The following is an 11,390-nucleotide window of genomic DNA, read 5'->3' as shown; positions in this document are numbered from 1 at the left end:
CACTGTGAGCTCGTTGCGGGCAGGGATCGTCTCGCTTTATGCCGCAGAGAAGCAGCGGGGCTCAGTGGGTAGAGCCCGGGCTCCGCGGAGTCAGGGGTCGTGGGTTCTAATCCCGGCTCGGCCTCCTGTCTGCTGTGTGACCTCGGCGAGTCACTTCACTTCTCTGGGGCCTCAGTTTCCCCTCCTCTGGAAAATGGGGCTGAAGACTGGGAGCCCCACGTGGGACAACCCGATGACCCGAATCTCCCCCAGCGCCTACACAGTGCTCGGCCATAGTAAGCGTTTAAACAAATACCATCGTCAGCATTATTATTATTCTCTGGGCCTCAGTTCGCTCATCTGTAAAATGGGGATGAAGTCTGTGGACCCCACATGGACATACCCGATCACCTTCTGTCTTCTCCAGCGCTTAGAACAGTGCTTGGCACATAGCAAGCGCTTAACAAATACCATCATTATGATTTCCAAGCATTGAGTCCCGTGCTCTTGCCCACAGGAAGTGCTCGATAAAGATGAGGGACTGGATGGATGGAGGGATGGATTGGAGGGATGGAGAGAATGAATGGATGGGAGATGGATGGATGGATGGAGAGATGCGGGGGGGGATGCATTGAGCAAGCCAGCGTGGCTCAGTGGAAAGAGCCCGGGCTTGGGAGTCAGAGGTCATGGGTCCGAATCCCGGCTCTGCCACTTGTCAGCTGGGTGACTGTGGGCGAGTCACTTCACTTCTCTGGGCCTCCGTGACCTCATCTGGAAAATGGGGATGAAGACTGTGAGCCCCACGTGGGACAACTTGATTAATCCTGCAATCACTACCTAGTGCTTAGAACAGTGCTCTCCACATGAGTAAGCGCTTAACAATACCACGTTATTATGGGATGGATGGATGGAATGGATGGATGGATGGATGGATGGATGGAGAGATGGAGGGAGGGATGGAGGGACAGATGGAGAGATGGATGGAAGGGAGGGATGGAGGGATGGATGGATGGAGAGGTGGAGGGAGGGAGGGAGGGAGGGAGGGATGGAGGGATGGATGGAGAGATGAATGGATGGATGGAGAGATGGATGGAGGGAGAGCTGAACGGACAGAGAGATGGATGGATGGACGGGTGGAGGGATAGATGGAGAGATGAATGGATGGAAAGATGGATAGATGGAGAGGGGGCTGGCTGGCCGGAGGGAGGGATGGATGGATGGATGCAGGGATGGAGGGAGAGCTGAATGGATGGAGAGATGGATGGATGGGCGGGTGGAGAGCCGGACGGAGGGAGGGAGGGAGGGAGGGAGGGAGGGACGAAAGGGTCGGGGGCGTCGAGGGGCGAGGGTGCGGGCATTCCCCGGCCCGGAAATCCTCACCGAAGAAGCAGTAGACGACGCCGAAGAGGCAGCAGACGATGCAAACGAGCGAGGGCAGCACCTGGTACCTCCTCTCCGGGAGCCGGTCGCAAGGGGGTCCCCAGGAAGGGGCGTCCGGCTCGGGGGGCAGCAGCGGGGACCTCAGCGTCTCCACCGGGCCCGGAGCGGGGGGGCCCGGCCCGGGGGGGCCCGGCAGGGGGCCCGGCATGGCGCCGGGGGCCGGGAACGGACCGCCAGCTCACCCGCCCGGGGGGGGGGAAGGAAGGAAGGAAGGAAGGAAGCAAGGAAGGAAGCAAGGAAGCAAGCAAGCAAGGAAGAAAGGAAGCAAGCAAGCAAGGAAGCAAGCAAGCAAGGAAGAAAGGAAGAAAGGCCTGGGGGGGCGGGAGGGGGGCCGGGACCCCGCCTCTGGCGGCGCTTCTACGGTCCTCTCCCCAGCGTTTAGGCCAGTGTTGTGCACGGGGCCAGCGCTCGGCCGGACCGATTGCTGGACAGCTCCGGCCGCCGGCCCGTGACGTCACCCCCCCCGCCCCCGGAGAGGGGGAGACCGAGGGAGGGGGCGGGGCGCGGGTGACGTCACCCCCGACGCCCGAGAGAGGACACGGAGGAGGGGGCGGGGCTCGGGTGACGTCACTCAACGTCCCTCAGAGAGGGGGAGACCGAGGGAGGGGGCGGGGCTCGGGGACGTCACCCAACGCCCCCTCAGAGCGACCACAGGGAGGGGGCGGGGCTGTGTGACGTCACCCCCAACGCCCGAGAGAGGACACGGAGAAGGGGCGGGGCTTGTGCGACGTCACTCAACGTCCCTCAGAGGGGGGAGACCGACGGAGGGGGCGGGGCTTGTGTGACGTCACCCCAACGCCCCTCAGAGAAGATACGGAGAAGGGGGCGGGGCTTGTGGGATGTCACTCAACGTCCCTCAGAGAGGGGGAGACCGACGGAGGGGGCGGGGCTTGTGTGACGTCACCCCCAGCGCCCCTAGAGAGGGGGGATACAAAGAAGGGGCGGGGCTTGTGTGACGTCACCCCAGCACCCCCCACCAGAGCGGAAGGGGCGGGGCTTCCCCGTCGTCACCCCGAACGCCCCCAAAGAGAGGAGGCCCAGGGAGGGGGCGGGGATTCTATGACGTCACCCCCAGCGCCCCCACAGAGCGGAAGGGGGCGGGGCCCGCAACGCCGAGACAGACACAGAGAGAAAATAAGTCATTCAAACCTTATTTATGGAGCGCTTGCTCTGTGCAGGGCGCTGCACTAAGCGCTGGGAATGGACAAATCGGCAACAGAGAGACACCAGCCCTGCCCCTTGACGGGCTTAATAAAAATAATGTTGGTATTTGTGAAGCGTTTACTACGTGCCGAGCACCGTTCTAAGCGCTGGGGGAGACACAAGGGAATCAGGTCGTCCCCCGTGGGGCTCCCAGTCTTCATCCCCATTTGACAGAGGAGGTCACTGAGGCCCAGAGAAGGGAAGCGACTCGCCCACAGTCACCCAGCTGACGAGTGGCAGAGGCGGGATTCGAACCCATGACCTCTGCCAAACTGATTCTCTTCCCCGCTTCAAAACCCTACTTAAATCTCACCTCCTCCGAGAGGCCTTCCCAGACCGAGCTCCTCTTCCCCCTCTACTCCCTCTGCCATCCCCCCACTACCTCTCCGCAGCTAAAGCCTCATTTTCCCCTTTTCCCTCTGCTCCTCCACCTCTCCCTTCCCATCCCCACAGCACTGTACTCGTCCGCTCGACTGTATATATTTTCGTTACCCTATTTATTTTGTTAATGAATTGTACATCGCCTTGATTCTATTTAGTTGCCATTGTTTTTAAGAGATGTTCTTCCCCTTGACGCTGTTTAGTGCCATCGTTCTTGTCTGTCCGTCTCCCCCGATGAGACTGTAAGCCCGTCAAACGGCAGGGACCGTCTCTATCTGTTGCCGACTTGTTCATCCCAAGCGCTTAGTACAGTGCTCCGCACATAGTAAGCGCTCAATAAATACTATTGAATGAATGAATGAATGAATGAATGAATGAATGACTCCCAAGCCCAGCCTCTTTCCACTGAGCCACGCTGCTTCTGTGTGTGTGAGAGACAGAGAGAGACAGAGAGAGAGAGAGAGAGAGAAAGGGGGCGGAGCTTGTGTGGAGGGTGTGAGTGACGTCACACAAGCCCCCCCCCCCAGTCTCTGATGTCACCCGGAACCCCGAGAGAGAGAGAGAGAGGAATTATAATAAAATTGATGGTACTGAGCCCTTACTATGTTACTATTACTAGTATTATCATCATGGTATTTGTTAAGCGCTTACTACGTTACTTGTATTATTATTAATCATGGTATCTCTTAAGCGCTTACTATGTGCCAAGCCCTGTTCTAAGCGTTGGGGGAGATCCCGGGGTCATCAGCTTGTCCCACGGAGGCTCCCGGTCTTCAATCCCCATTTTCCAGAGGAGGTCACTGAGGCCCCGAGAAGGGAAGTGATCGCCCAAGGCCACACCGCAGACAAGTGTTGAGCGGCTCACGGTCACTCTCGACTCCCCAAGCCCCGGCTCTTAACATTCATTCAGTCGTATTTATTGAGCGCTCACTGTGTGCAGAGCACGGACTAAAGGCTTGGAAAGTTCAATTCAGCAAGAAAGAGGGACGGTCCTGCTCACAACGGGCTTCGCAGTCGGGAGGATGGGGGGTGGGGGAAACAGACAGCAAAATGTCACAAAATACCAGCAAATACCGCTTACTACAGTGCTGGCGCAATAGTAAGAGCTTAATGGATACCACAGTCCATCATCATCCAACCCGGCACTTAACACAGTGTCTGACACCTCAGTAAATGTGCAGCGGGGTTCAGGGGAAAGAGCCCGGGTTTTGGGAGCCAGAGGGTCATGGGTTCGAATCTCGGCTCCGCCACTTGTCAGCTGGGTGACTGTGGGCGAGTTCACTTCACTTCTCTGGGCCTCAGTTCCCTCATCTGGAAAGTGGGGATGAAGACTGGGAGCCCCACGGGGGACCACCTGATTCCCCTGGGTCTCCCCCAGCGCTTAGAACGGTGCTCTGCACATAGGAAGCGCTTAACAAATGCCAACATTATTATTATTATTATTATTAATTATTATTATTATTATTATTATTATCCCGGCTCTGCCACTTAGCTGGGGGACTGTGGGGCAAGTCACTTCTCTGGGCCTCAGTGACCCATCCGTAAAATGGGGATTAACTGTGAGCCCCACGGGGGACAACCTGATGACCCTGTGTCTCCCCCGGCGCTTAGAACGGTGCTCTGCACAGAGTAAGTGCTTAACAAATACCAATATCATTATTATTATTATTATGAAATAAGGCACGTGGCCTCGGCGAAGGGGGACGGGGGGGGGTCCCCTGGGCGTCACCCGGAAGGCCCCCGCGGGGGGGGGGAGAAAAAGAGAGCGAGAAGGAGGGGACGGGGCTCCCTCTGACGTCACCGGCAGCGCCCCCTGGCGTCTCTGACGTCCCTCCGAGGGAGGAGCACTTCCGGCGGCCCCGGACCCGCCCCTCTACCGCGGCCCCTCCCCCCCCCCCGCGGCGTCCGGGTGGCCCAGCGCCCCCTGCCCGGAAACCCGCCCGGCCCTGCCCCTGCCGGGCCCCACAGCGCCCCCTGCCGGAACCCGCGCGGCTCTGCCCCTGCCGGCCCCCCGCGGCCCACCACAGCGCCCCCTTCCGGAGCCCGTCCGGCCCTGCCTCCTGCCGGCTCCCGTGGCCGTCCCACAGCGCCCCCTGCCGGAGTCCTGCCGGCCCCGCCCCCTGCCGGCCCCACCGCGCCCCCTGCCGGAGCTCGGCCGCTCTGCCCCCTGCCGGCTCCCCGCGGCCCCACAGCGCCCCCTGCCGGGCTCCGCCGCCCCCCCCCCCCCCCCCCCCCCCGTGTCTGGTCCCGGTGCCGGTGCCGTTGCGGGGTCCGGTGGGTGTCCCGGGGTCATGCGGGGGAGGCCGGCGCTGCGGTCGGCGCTGCGGTCGGCGGGGCCGGTGGCCCTGGGACTTTCCCTGGGCTTCACCCTCAGCCTGCTCAGCCTCAGCTGGGTGGAGGAGCCCTGCGAGCCCGGGACCCCCGGGACCCCGGGATCCCTCCCCAGCACGAGACCCCCTCCCCAGCCCGGGCCCCCCGGGTTCCCTCCCCAGCAAAGGGACCCCCAGGATCCCTCCCCAGCTCGGGATCCCCAGCCCGGAAGCAGCGTGGCTCAGTGGAAAAAAGAGCCCGGGCTTTGGAGTCAGAGGTCATGGGTTCAAATCCCCACTCGGCCACCTGTCAGCTGGGTGACTTTGGGCCAGTCACTTCACTTCTCGGGGCCTCAGTTCCCTCATCTGTCAAATGGGGATGAAGACTGTGAGCCCCACGTGGGACAACCTGATTCCCTTGGGTCTCCCCCGGCGCTTAGAACGGTGCTCAGCACATAGTAAGCGCTTAACAAATACCGACATTATTATTATCATTATTATCCTCCAGCCCGGGCCCCCCGGGATCCCTCCCCCAGCCCCAACTGCTGCCCTCCGGGACCCGACAGCCCGGCGGGCCCCACGACAGACCTCCCCCCCCCCTCCCCCCCGCCCCCAACCCGCCAGGTACCGGTGTCTCCCTCGGGGCGTCCGTGTCTCTCCGGGTGTCACCCTCCGGGGAGGGGCAGCGGGGCTCGGGCAGGCCGTTGGCGGGCCGGGGGCTCCGGCCCGCCGCCCAGGCCACCTCCATCGTACTGAACGTAATCATCTGTTCAGCCTTTACTGGGTGCCATGTGCCAGGCACTGTGCTAAGCGCCGGGGTGGATGAGGATGCCGTCGCGGATCGGATAAGTGCTTACTTCGGGCCAGGCACTGTAGTAAGCGCCGGGGTGGATGCGGATGACGACTGTGGTATCTCTTGAGCCCTCACTATGTGCCGGGCGCCGTGCTAAGCGCCGGGCTGGATGAGGATGATGATTCCGGTATCGGATGAGCGCTTACTACGTGCCGGGCACCGTACTAAGCCATGGGCTTGCTGACGAGGGCTGTGGTATTCTCTCTGAAGCGCTTACTATGTGTCAGACACCGTGCCTTGAGGGCTGGGGTCGATGATGACGATGATGACTGTGGTATCTGTTGAGCGCTTACTACGCACCAGGCACTGTACTAAGCGCTGGGGTGGCCGATCGGGTTGGATGTCACCGAGCAGCCCTCCCCTTCTTCTCCGTTCCCTCAACTGAACGGGACGGTTATGGTCTCTGATAAGCACTTACCGTGTGCCGAGCACTGGTTCGGATGATGATGATGATGATTGTGGTATCCGATAAGGCGCTACTATGTTGCCAGGCACTGTACTAAGCGCTGGGGTGGATGATGATGATGACTGTGGTGCGGATAAGCGCTTACTTTGTGCCAGGCACTGTGCTGAGCGCTGGGTGGATACAAGCCAATCGGGTTGGATGTCACCCCCCAGTCACCCTCTCCCCCCGCCCCCCTTCCTAAAAGGGGATGCATTGGGGCATCTGTTAAGCGCTTAGTATGTGCCAGACCGCGTATAAGCTAAGCGCTGGGGTCGGACGCGCCCCCGCCCACAAGAGGCCTCCACGGCCAAAGTAGGAGGGAAAACGGGCCTTGGAAAATCCCATTTTGCAGATGAGGAAATGGGAGGCCCAGAGAAGTGACGTGACTGGCCCCAGGTCACACAGCAGGCAGGCGCGGGAAGGCGAATTAGAACTCGGGCCCGCTGACTCCAGGGCCCGGGTTCTTCCCGCGGGGCCAAACTACTGGTCAGTCAATCAGTCCAGTCAGTAGCATTTATTGAGCGCTTACTGTGTGCAGCAGCACTGTACTAAGCGGTTGGGGAGAGGACAATATAGCAACCCCGCCCCTCGGAGTTGTCTTTCCAGCCCCCCCCGATGCACCTCCTCCCCCCTGCCCCACCTCACCCCCTTGAGCGCTTACTATGTGCAGAGCACTGTCAATCACCTGGCCCCAGCGTGACTTAGTGGAAACGGGCCCGGACTTGGCAGTCAGAGGTCGTGGGGTTTCTAATCCCGACTCCGCCACTCATCTGCCGGGTGACTTTGGGCAAGTCGCTTCGCTTCTCAGTTCCCCTCAGCTGGAAAATAGGGATGAAGACTGTGAGCCTAACGTGGGACAACCTGATCACCCCTGTATCTACCCCGGCGCTTAGAACAGTGCTCGGGCACAGAGTAAGCACTTAATAAATACCAACATTATTATCATTATTATTATTAATGCCAGCTCCGCCACTTGTCAGCTGTGTGATTTGGGGCAAGTCACTTCACTTTTCTGAGGCTCAGTTCCCTCATCTGGAAAATGGGGATGAAGCCTGTGAGCCCCGCGGGGGACAACCCGATGACCTTGTATCTCCCCCAGCGCTTAGGACACAGAGTAAGCGCTTAACAAATACCATCATTATTATTATTATTATTATTATTATTATTATTACTTCATCTCGCTACTCTCCTCCTCCAGCCCGGCCCGGCCCGCACATTCGGCTCCTGTAATGCCAACCCTTTCCCTGGGCCTCCATCTCGTCTATCTCGCCGCTGACCTCTTGCCCCGATCCCGCCTCTGGCCCGGACCGCCCTCCCTCCTCAAGTCCGACAGACGACGACTCTCCCCTCCTTCCAAGCCTTCCTGCAGGCCCCCCTCCTCCCGGAGGCCTTCCCCGACCGCGCCCTCCTCTCCTCTCCTCCCGCTCCCTTCCGCGTCGCCCCGACTCGCTCCCTTTCTTCATCCCCCCTCCCTCAGCCCCTCACGGCTTCTATCCGTATCCCTCAGTTGATTGATTCCTATTCTGTCCGTCTCCCCTTCTGGTCTGTCCGCCTCGCCGTGGCCCGGATGTGTCTGATGTTTCTATTGGTCCTCTCCCAAGCGCTTAGTCCAGTGCTCTGCACACAGTTAAGCGCTCAAAAAATACGACTGACAGTGAATGGATAATGCACGAGAGAATAATCTAGGAGTGTAATAATGATAACTGTGGTATTTGTTAAGCGCTTACTCGTGCCAAGCACCGTTCGTAGGTGTCTGGGGGAAGATACGGGGTTCATCAGGGTTGTCCCCCCGTGGGGCTCCCAGGCTTCATCCCCATGTTCCAGAGGAGGTCACCGAGGCCCAGAGAAGTGAAGTGCCCAGAGTCACCCCGCTGACAAAGTGGCGGAGGCGGGATTAGAACCCACGACCTCTGACATCCCGACACGCGCTCTGGCACCGAGACCCCGCTGCTTCTCTAAAAGGGGGGGGGGGCGCCCCCGGGGGACCCCTGCCCCTTCCCCTGAGAGTTGGCTTTCCTGGCCCCGACGGCCGGCCTCCCCTGCCGCCCCCCTCCAGGACCCGCTGCGTCAGCACGGAGCTGGGCACGCGGCAGCGGCCGCCGGTGGCCGTGCTGACCTCCCCGTCCGCCCTGCCGTCCCTGGGCCCCGGCCCGCCCGGCCCGGACGCCTCGGCCCGGCCGCCGTCGACCGCCTCTACCTGGGCCGGCCCCGGGCCTTTCGCCGGAGAGGAGGGGGACGGGGCCGAGGCCGCCGGGCGCTACTTGCCGAGGGGGCGCGGGGACCCTGCTGTCCGGAGCCTCCTTCGCCGGCTGCAGCCGCACCTGCGGGGCTGTCGCGACCGCATCGTGGACGCCGGGCCCTGGCCGTCACCGGGGCCGGCTGCGTCGGAAGCCACGGGGTACGGGGGCCGGGGCCTTGGCCGTCCTCACGCCTCCCGACCCCTGACCCCAGGGGACCCGCTAGGGTCCTGGGAGCTGGGAGTCCCCGCCCGGGAGCCAGAGCGGGAGGAGCGGGCTGAGGGTGGGGATCTCGGGGGGTCTCACAGCTCCTGCCCTCCTACCCCAAGTGGGTGCGCTATGGTTCCCTGGAGCCGGGGGTTGACCCGGAGACAGAGGAGGCCGAGGGTAGGGCGGGGGGTCCCAGGTGTCCCGGCTCCCGCTCTCTGCCCCCGGGGAGGTGTGCTATGACTCCCTGGAGCTGAGGACGCTCCCCCCCCCCCCCACCCCGGCCCAGCCCCGGGAAGCCGGAGCCAGAGGAGAAGGGAGGGATCGGGAGAGAGGTGATGGTCCGGGGCGGGGGGTCTCACGGGTCCTCCCTCCCGCCCCCAGGGGGTGCGCTACGACTCCCTGGAGCTGGGGGTCCCCGGGGAGCCGGAGCCGGAGGAGGGGGACCCCCGCTTGGAGAGCGCGCTGACCGCCCACCCCGTGCGAGACCCCGTGCAGATGTACCGGCTCCACCGGGCCTTCGCCCGCGCCGAGCTTGGGCCCGCACCTACGGGAGATCCGGGACTTACCGGTGAGGAGAGGGGACGGGGTGGGGGGGCCGGGGGGCCGGATCCCCGGGGAGCGACCGACCTGTCCCCCGGCCCCCCACACCTTCTTTCCCCTCCGCCCCCCCGCAGCGGGAGATAGAGAACATCGGCGCCCTGGCAGCGGAGCAGGCCTCGTCCTGGCCCGTGGGCTTCCCGGCCCCCCTCGCGCCCGGCCTTGCGCCGCTTCGACGTCCTGCCTGGGACTACTTCACCGAGCGGCACGTGTTCTCCTGCGCCGGACGGCGCGCCCTCGCTGCCCCGCTGCGGGGGCGGATCCGGGGCCGCCGTGCCGGCCGCCGCCCGGGAAGAGCTGGCCCGCCCCGGCCCCGCCTGCTCAACGGCTACCGGCGCTTCGACCGCGGCCCGCGGCAACGGACAACACGCTGGGACCTGCTGCTGGAGGCCCCACCCCGCGGGCGGGCCGCCGGCCCCCGGCCCGACGCGTGCGGCTGCTGCGTCCGCTGGGCCGCGTGGAGCTCCTGCCGGCCCCCCGGCCCCAGCGGGCCGCGCCCCTCTCCGTTCTGCCGCCCGGCCGAGCTCCACCCGGCCCCGGCCTTCCTGGAGGCCTTCGCGGCCGCGGCGGCGTCGGAGCCGGGCCTCGGGCCCGGGGCCTCCCTGACCCTCCTGCTCCTCTACCCGTCGGCCCGGGGCGGCGAGGACGTCTTCGCCCCGGTCGAGGCCCGGGCGGCCGAGCTGGAGGGCCGCCTCCCGGGGGTGCGCGTCCCCCGGATGGGCCTCGCGCGAGGCCTCCCCGGGCCCCGTTGCTCCCGCTGGACCCGCCGTCCCGGGAGCGCCCGCCGGACATGCTCTTCCTGCTGGCCGGCCCCCCACGGCCCTGAGCCCCGACTTCCTGCGGCGCTGCCGGCTGCACGCCGTCCCGGGCGGCCAGGCCTTCTTCCCCGTCCACTTCCGGGCCTTCCAGCCGGCCGTGGCTCCCCCCTCGGGGCCGCCCGGGGCGCCCCCGGAGCTGAGCCCGACGGCGGGCCGCGTCGACCGGGAGGCGGCCGGCGAGGCCCCGCTTCTACAACTCCGACTACGCGGCCGCCCGGGGCCGGCTGGCGGCCGATCCCGGGGAGGGGGAGCCGCTGGACCGGCTGGACCGGCTGGACCTCGACGAGCTCTTCCTGCGCTTCTCGGGGCCGCACGTGCTGCGGGCCGCCGAGCCCGCCCTGCGCCAGCCGTACCGGCCCACCGACGGCTACCGCCGCTGCCGTCGGGGAGCCCTCCGGGGCCTCGGCTCCCGCCCGCAGCTGGCCGCGCTGCTGTTCGAGGGGGAGCGCCGAGGCGGCGCCTGAGCGGCGGACGGAAGGATGGACGGACGCGGCTCTGCCCCCGGCCCCGGGAGGACAAGGCCGGACCCGGGCCGGTCCGCGCCTCAAGGCCCGCGCTCCCTCTCTTCCTCCGCGACCCCCGGCCCGGGAAGTCGGGGCCGGGCCGCTTGGGAGAAAGGCCGGGGTGACCCCCGCCGGCCTCCTGGGGGGGGGCTTCCCCTCCCCCCCAGGGCGGGCCCCTATTTGAGCATCATCGACGCCAGCTCCCCCACCCTCCAGCCTGCGGGACGGCCGGGGTGGGTCAGAGGAGTTGTAGGGTTTTCCCCGGAGCCCCATTGTGGGGCTGGGGGGACGGTGGGGGGTCGGGTGGAAAGACGGCCCCCCATTTCTCCCCAACTCTTCCTCTCTCTCGGAGTGAACCCGAGGCAGGCGGCCTCCAATAAAGTGGTTGACGGCAGCCGTCCCCTCGCTCGTTACT

At 64.4% G+C, this 11,390-nt stretch overlaps 2 protein-coding genes across 2 annotated transcripts in view; one reads left to right on the top strand and one right to left on the bottom strand.

Moving 5' to 3' along the window:
* Positions 1–1,567, bottom strand: part of LOC103166806 (acid-sensing ion channel 4-like) — a 25,183-nt gene extending 23,616 nt beyond the window's left edge. Inside the window, exon 1 of the mRNA XM_029063190.2 lies at positions 1,360–1,567. Within this exon, the coding sequence (XP_028919023.1) occupies positions 1,360–1,567 (208 nt within the window). The remainder of the gene's footprint in view (positions 1–1,359) is intronic.
* A 3,727-nt stretch (positions 1,568–5,294) lies between these two features.
* LOC114811203 (chondroitin sulfate synthase 2-like) lies at positions 5,295–10,936 on the top strand. Its single transcript, XM_029063177.1, is given in 10 exon segments — positions 5,295–5,482; positions 8,667–9,234; positions 9,439–9,600; positions 9,602–9,625; positions 9,732–10,044; positions 10,047–10,170; positions 10,172–10,394; positions 10,397–10,466; positions 10,469–10,656; positions 10,658–10,936. Coding segments are annotated over 10 exon segments (2,139 nt in total).
* The last annotated feature ends 454 nt before the right edge of the window (positions 10,937–11,390 follow it).

This window comes from Ornithorhynchus anatinus, chromosome 1, assembly GCF_004115215.2.
Source record: "Ornithorhynchus anatinus isolate Pmale09 chromosome 1, mOrnAna1.pri.v4, whole genome shotgun sequence".
NCBI classification, from domain to species: Eukaryota; Metazoa; Chordata; class Mammalia; order Monotremata; family Ornithorhynchidae; genus Ornithorhynchus; species Ornithorhynchus anatinus.
This window is presented reverse-complemented; position numbering and strand designations above follow the sequence as displayed.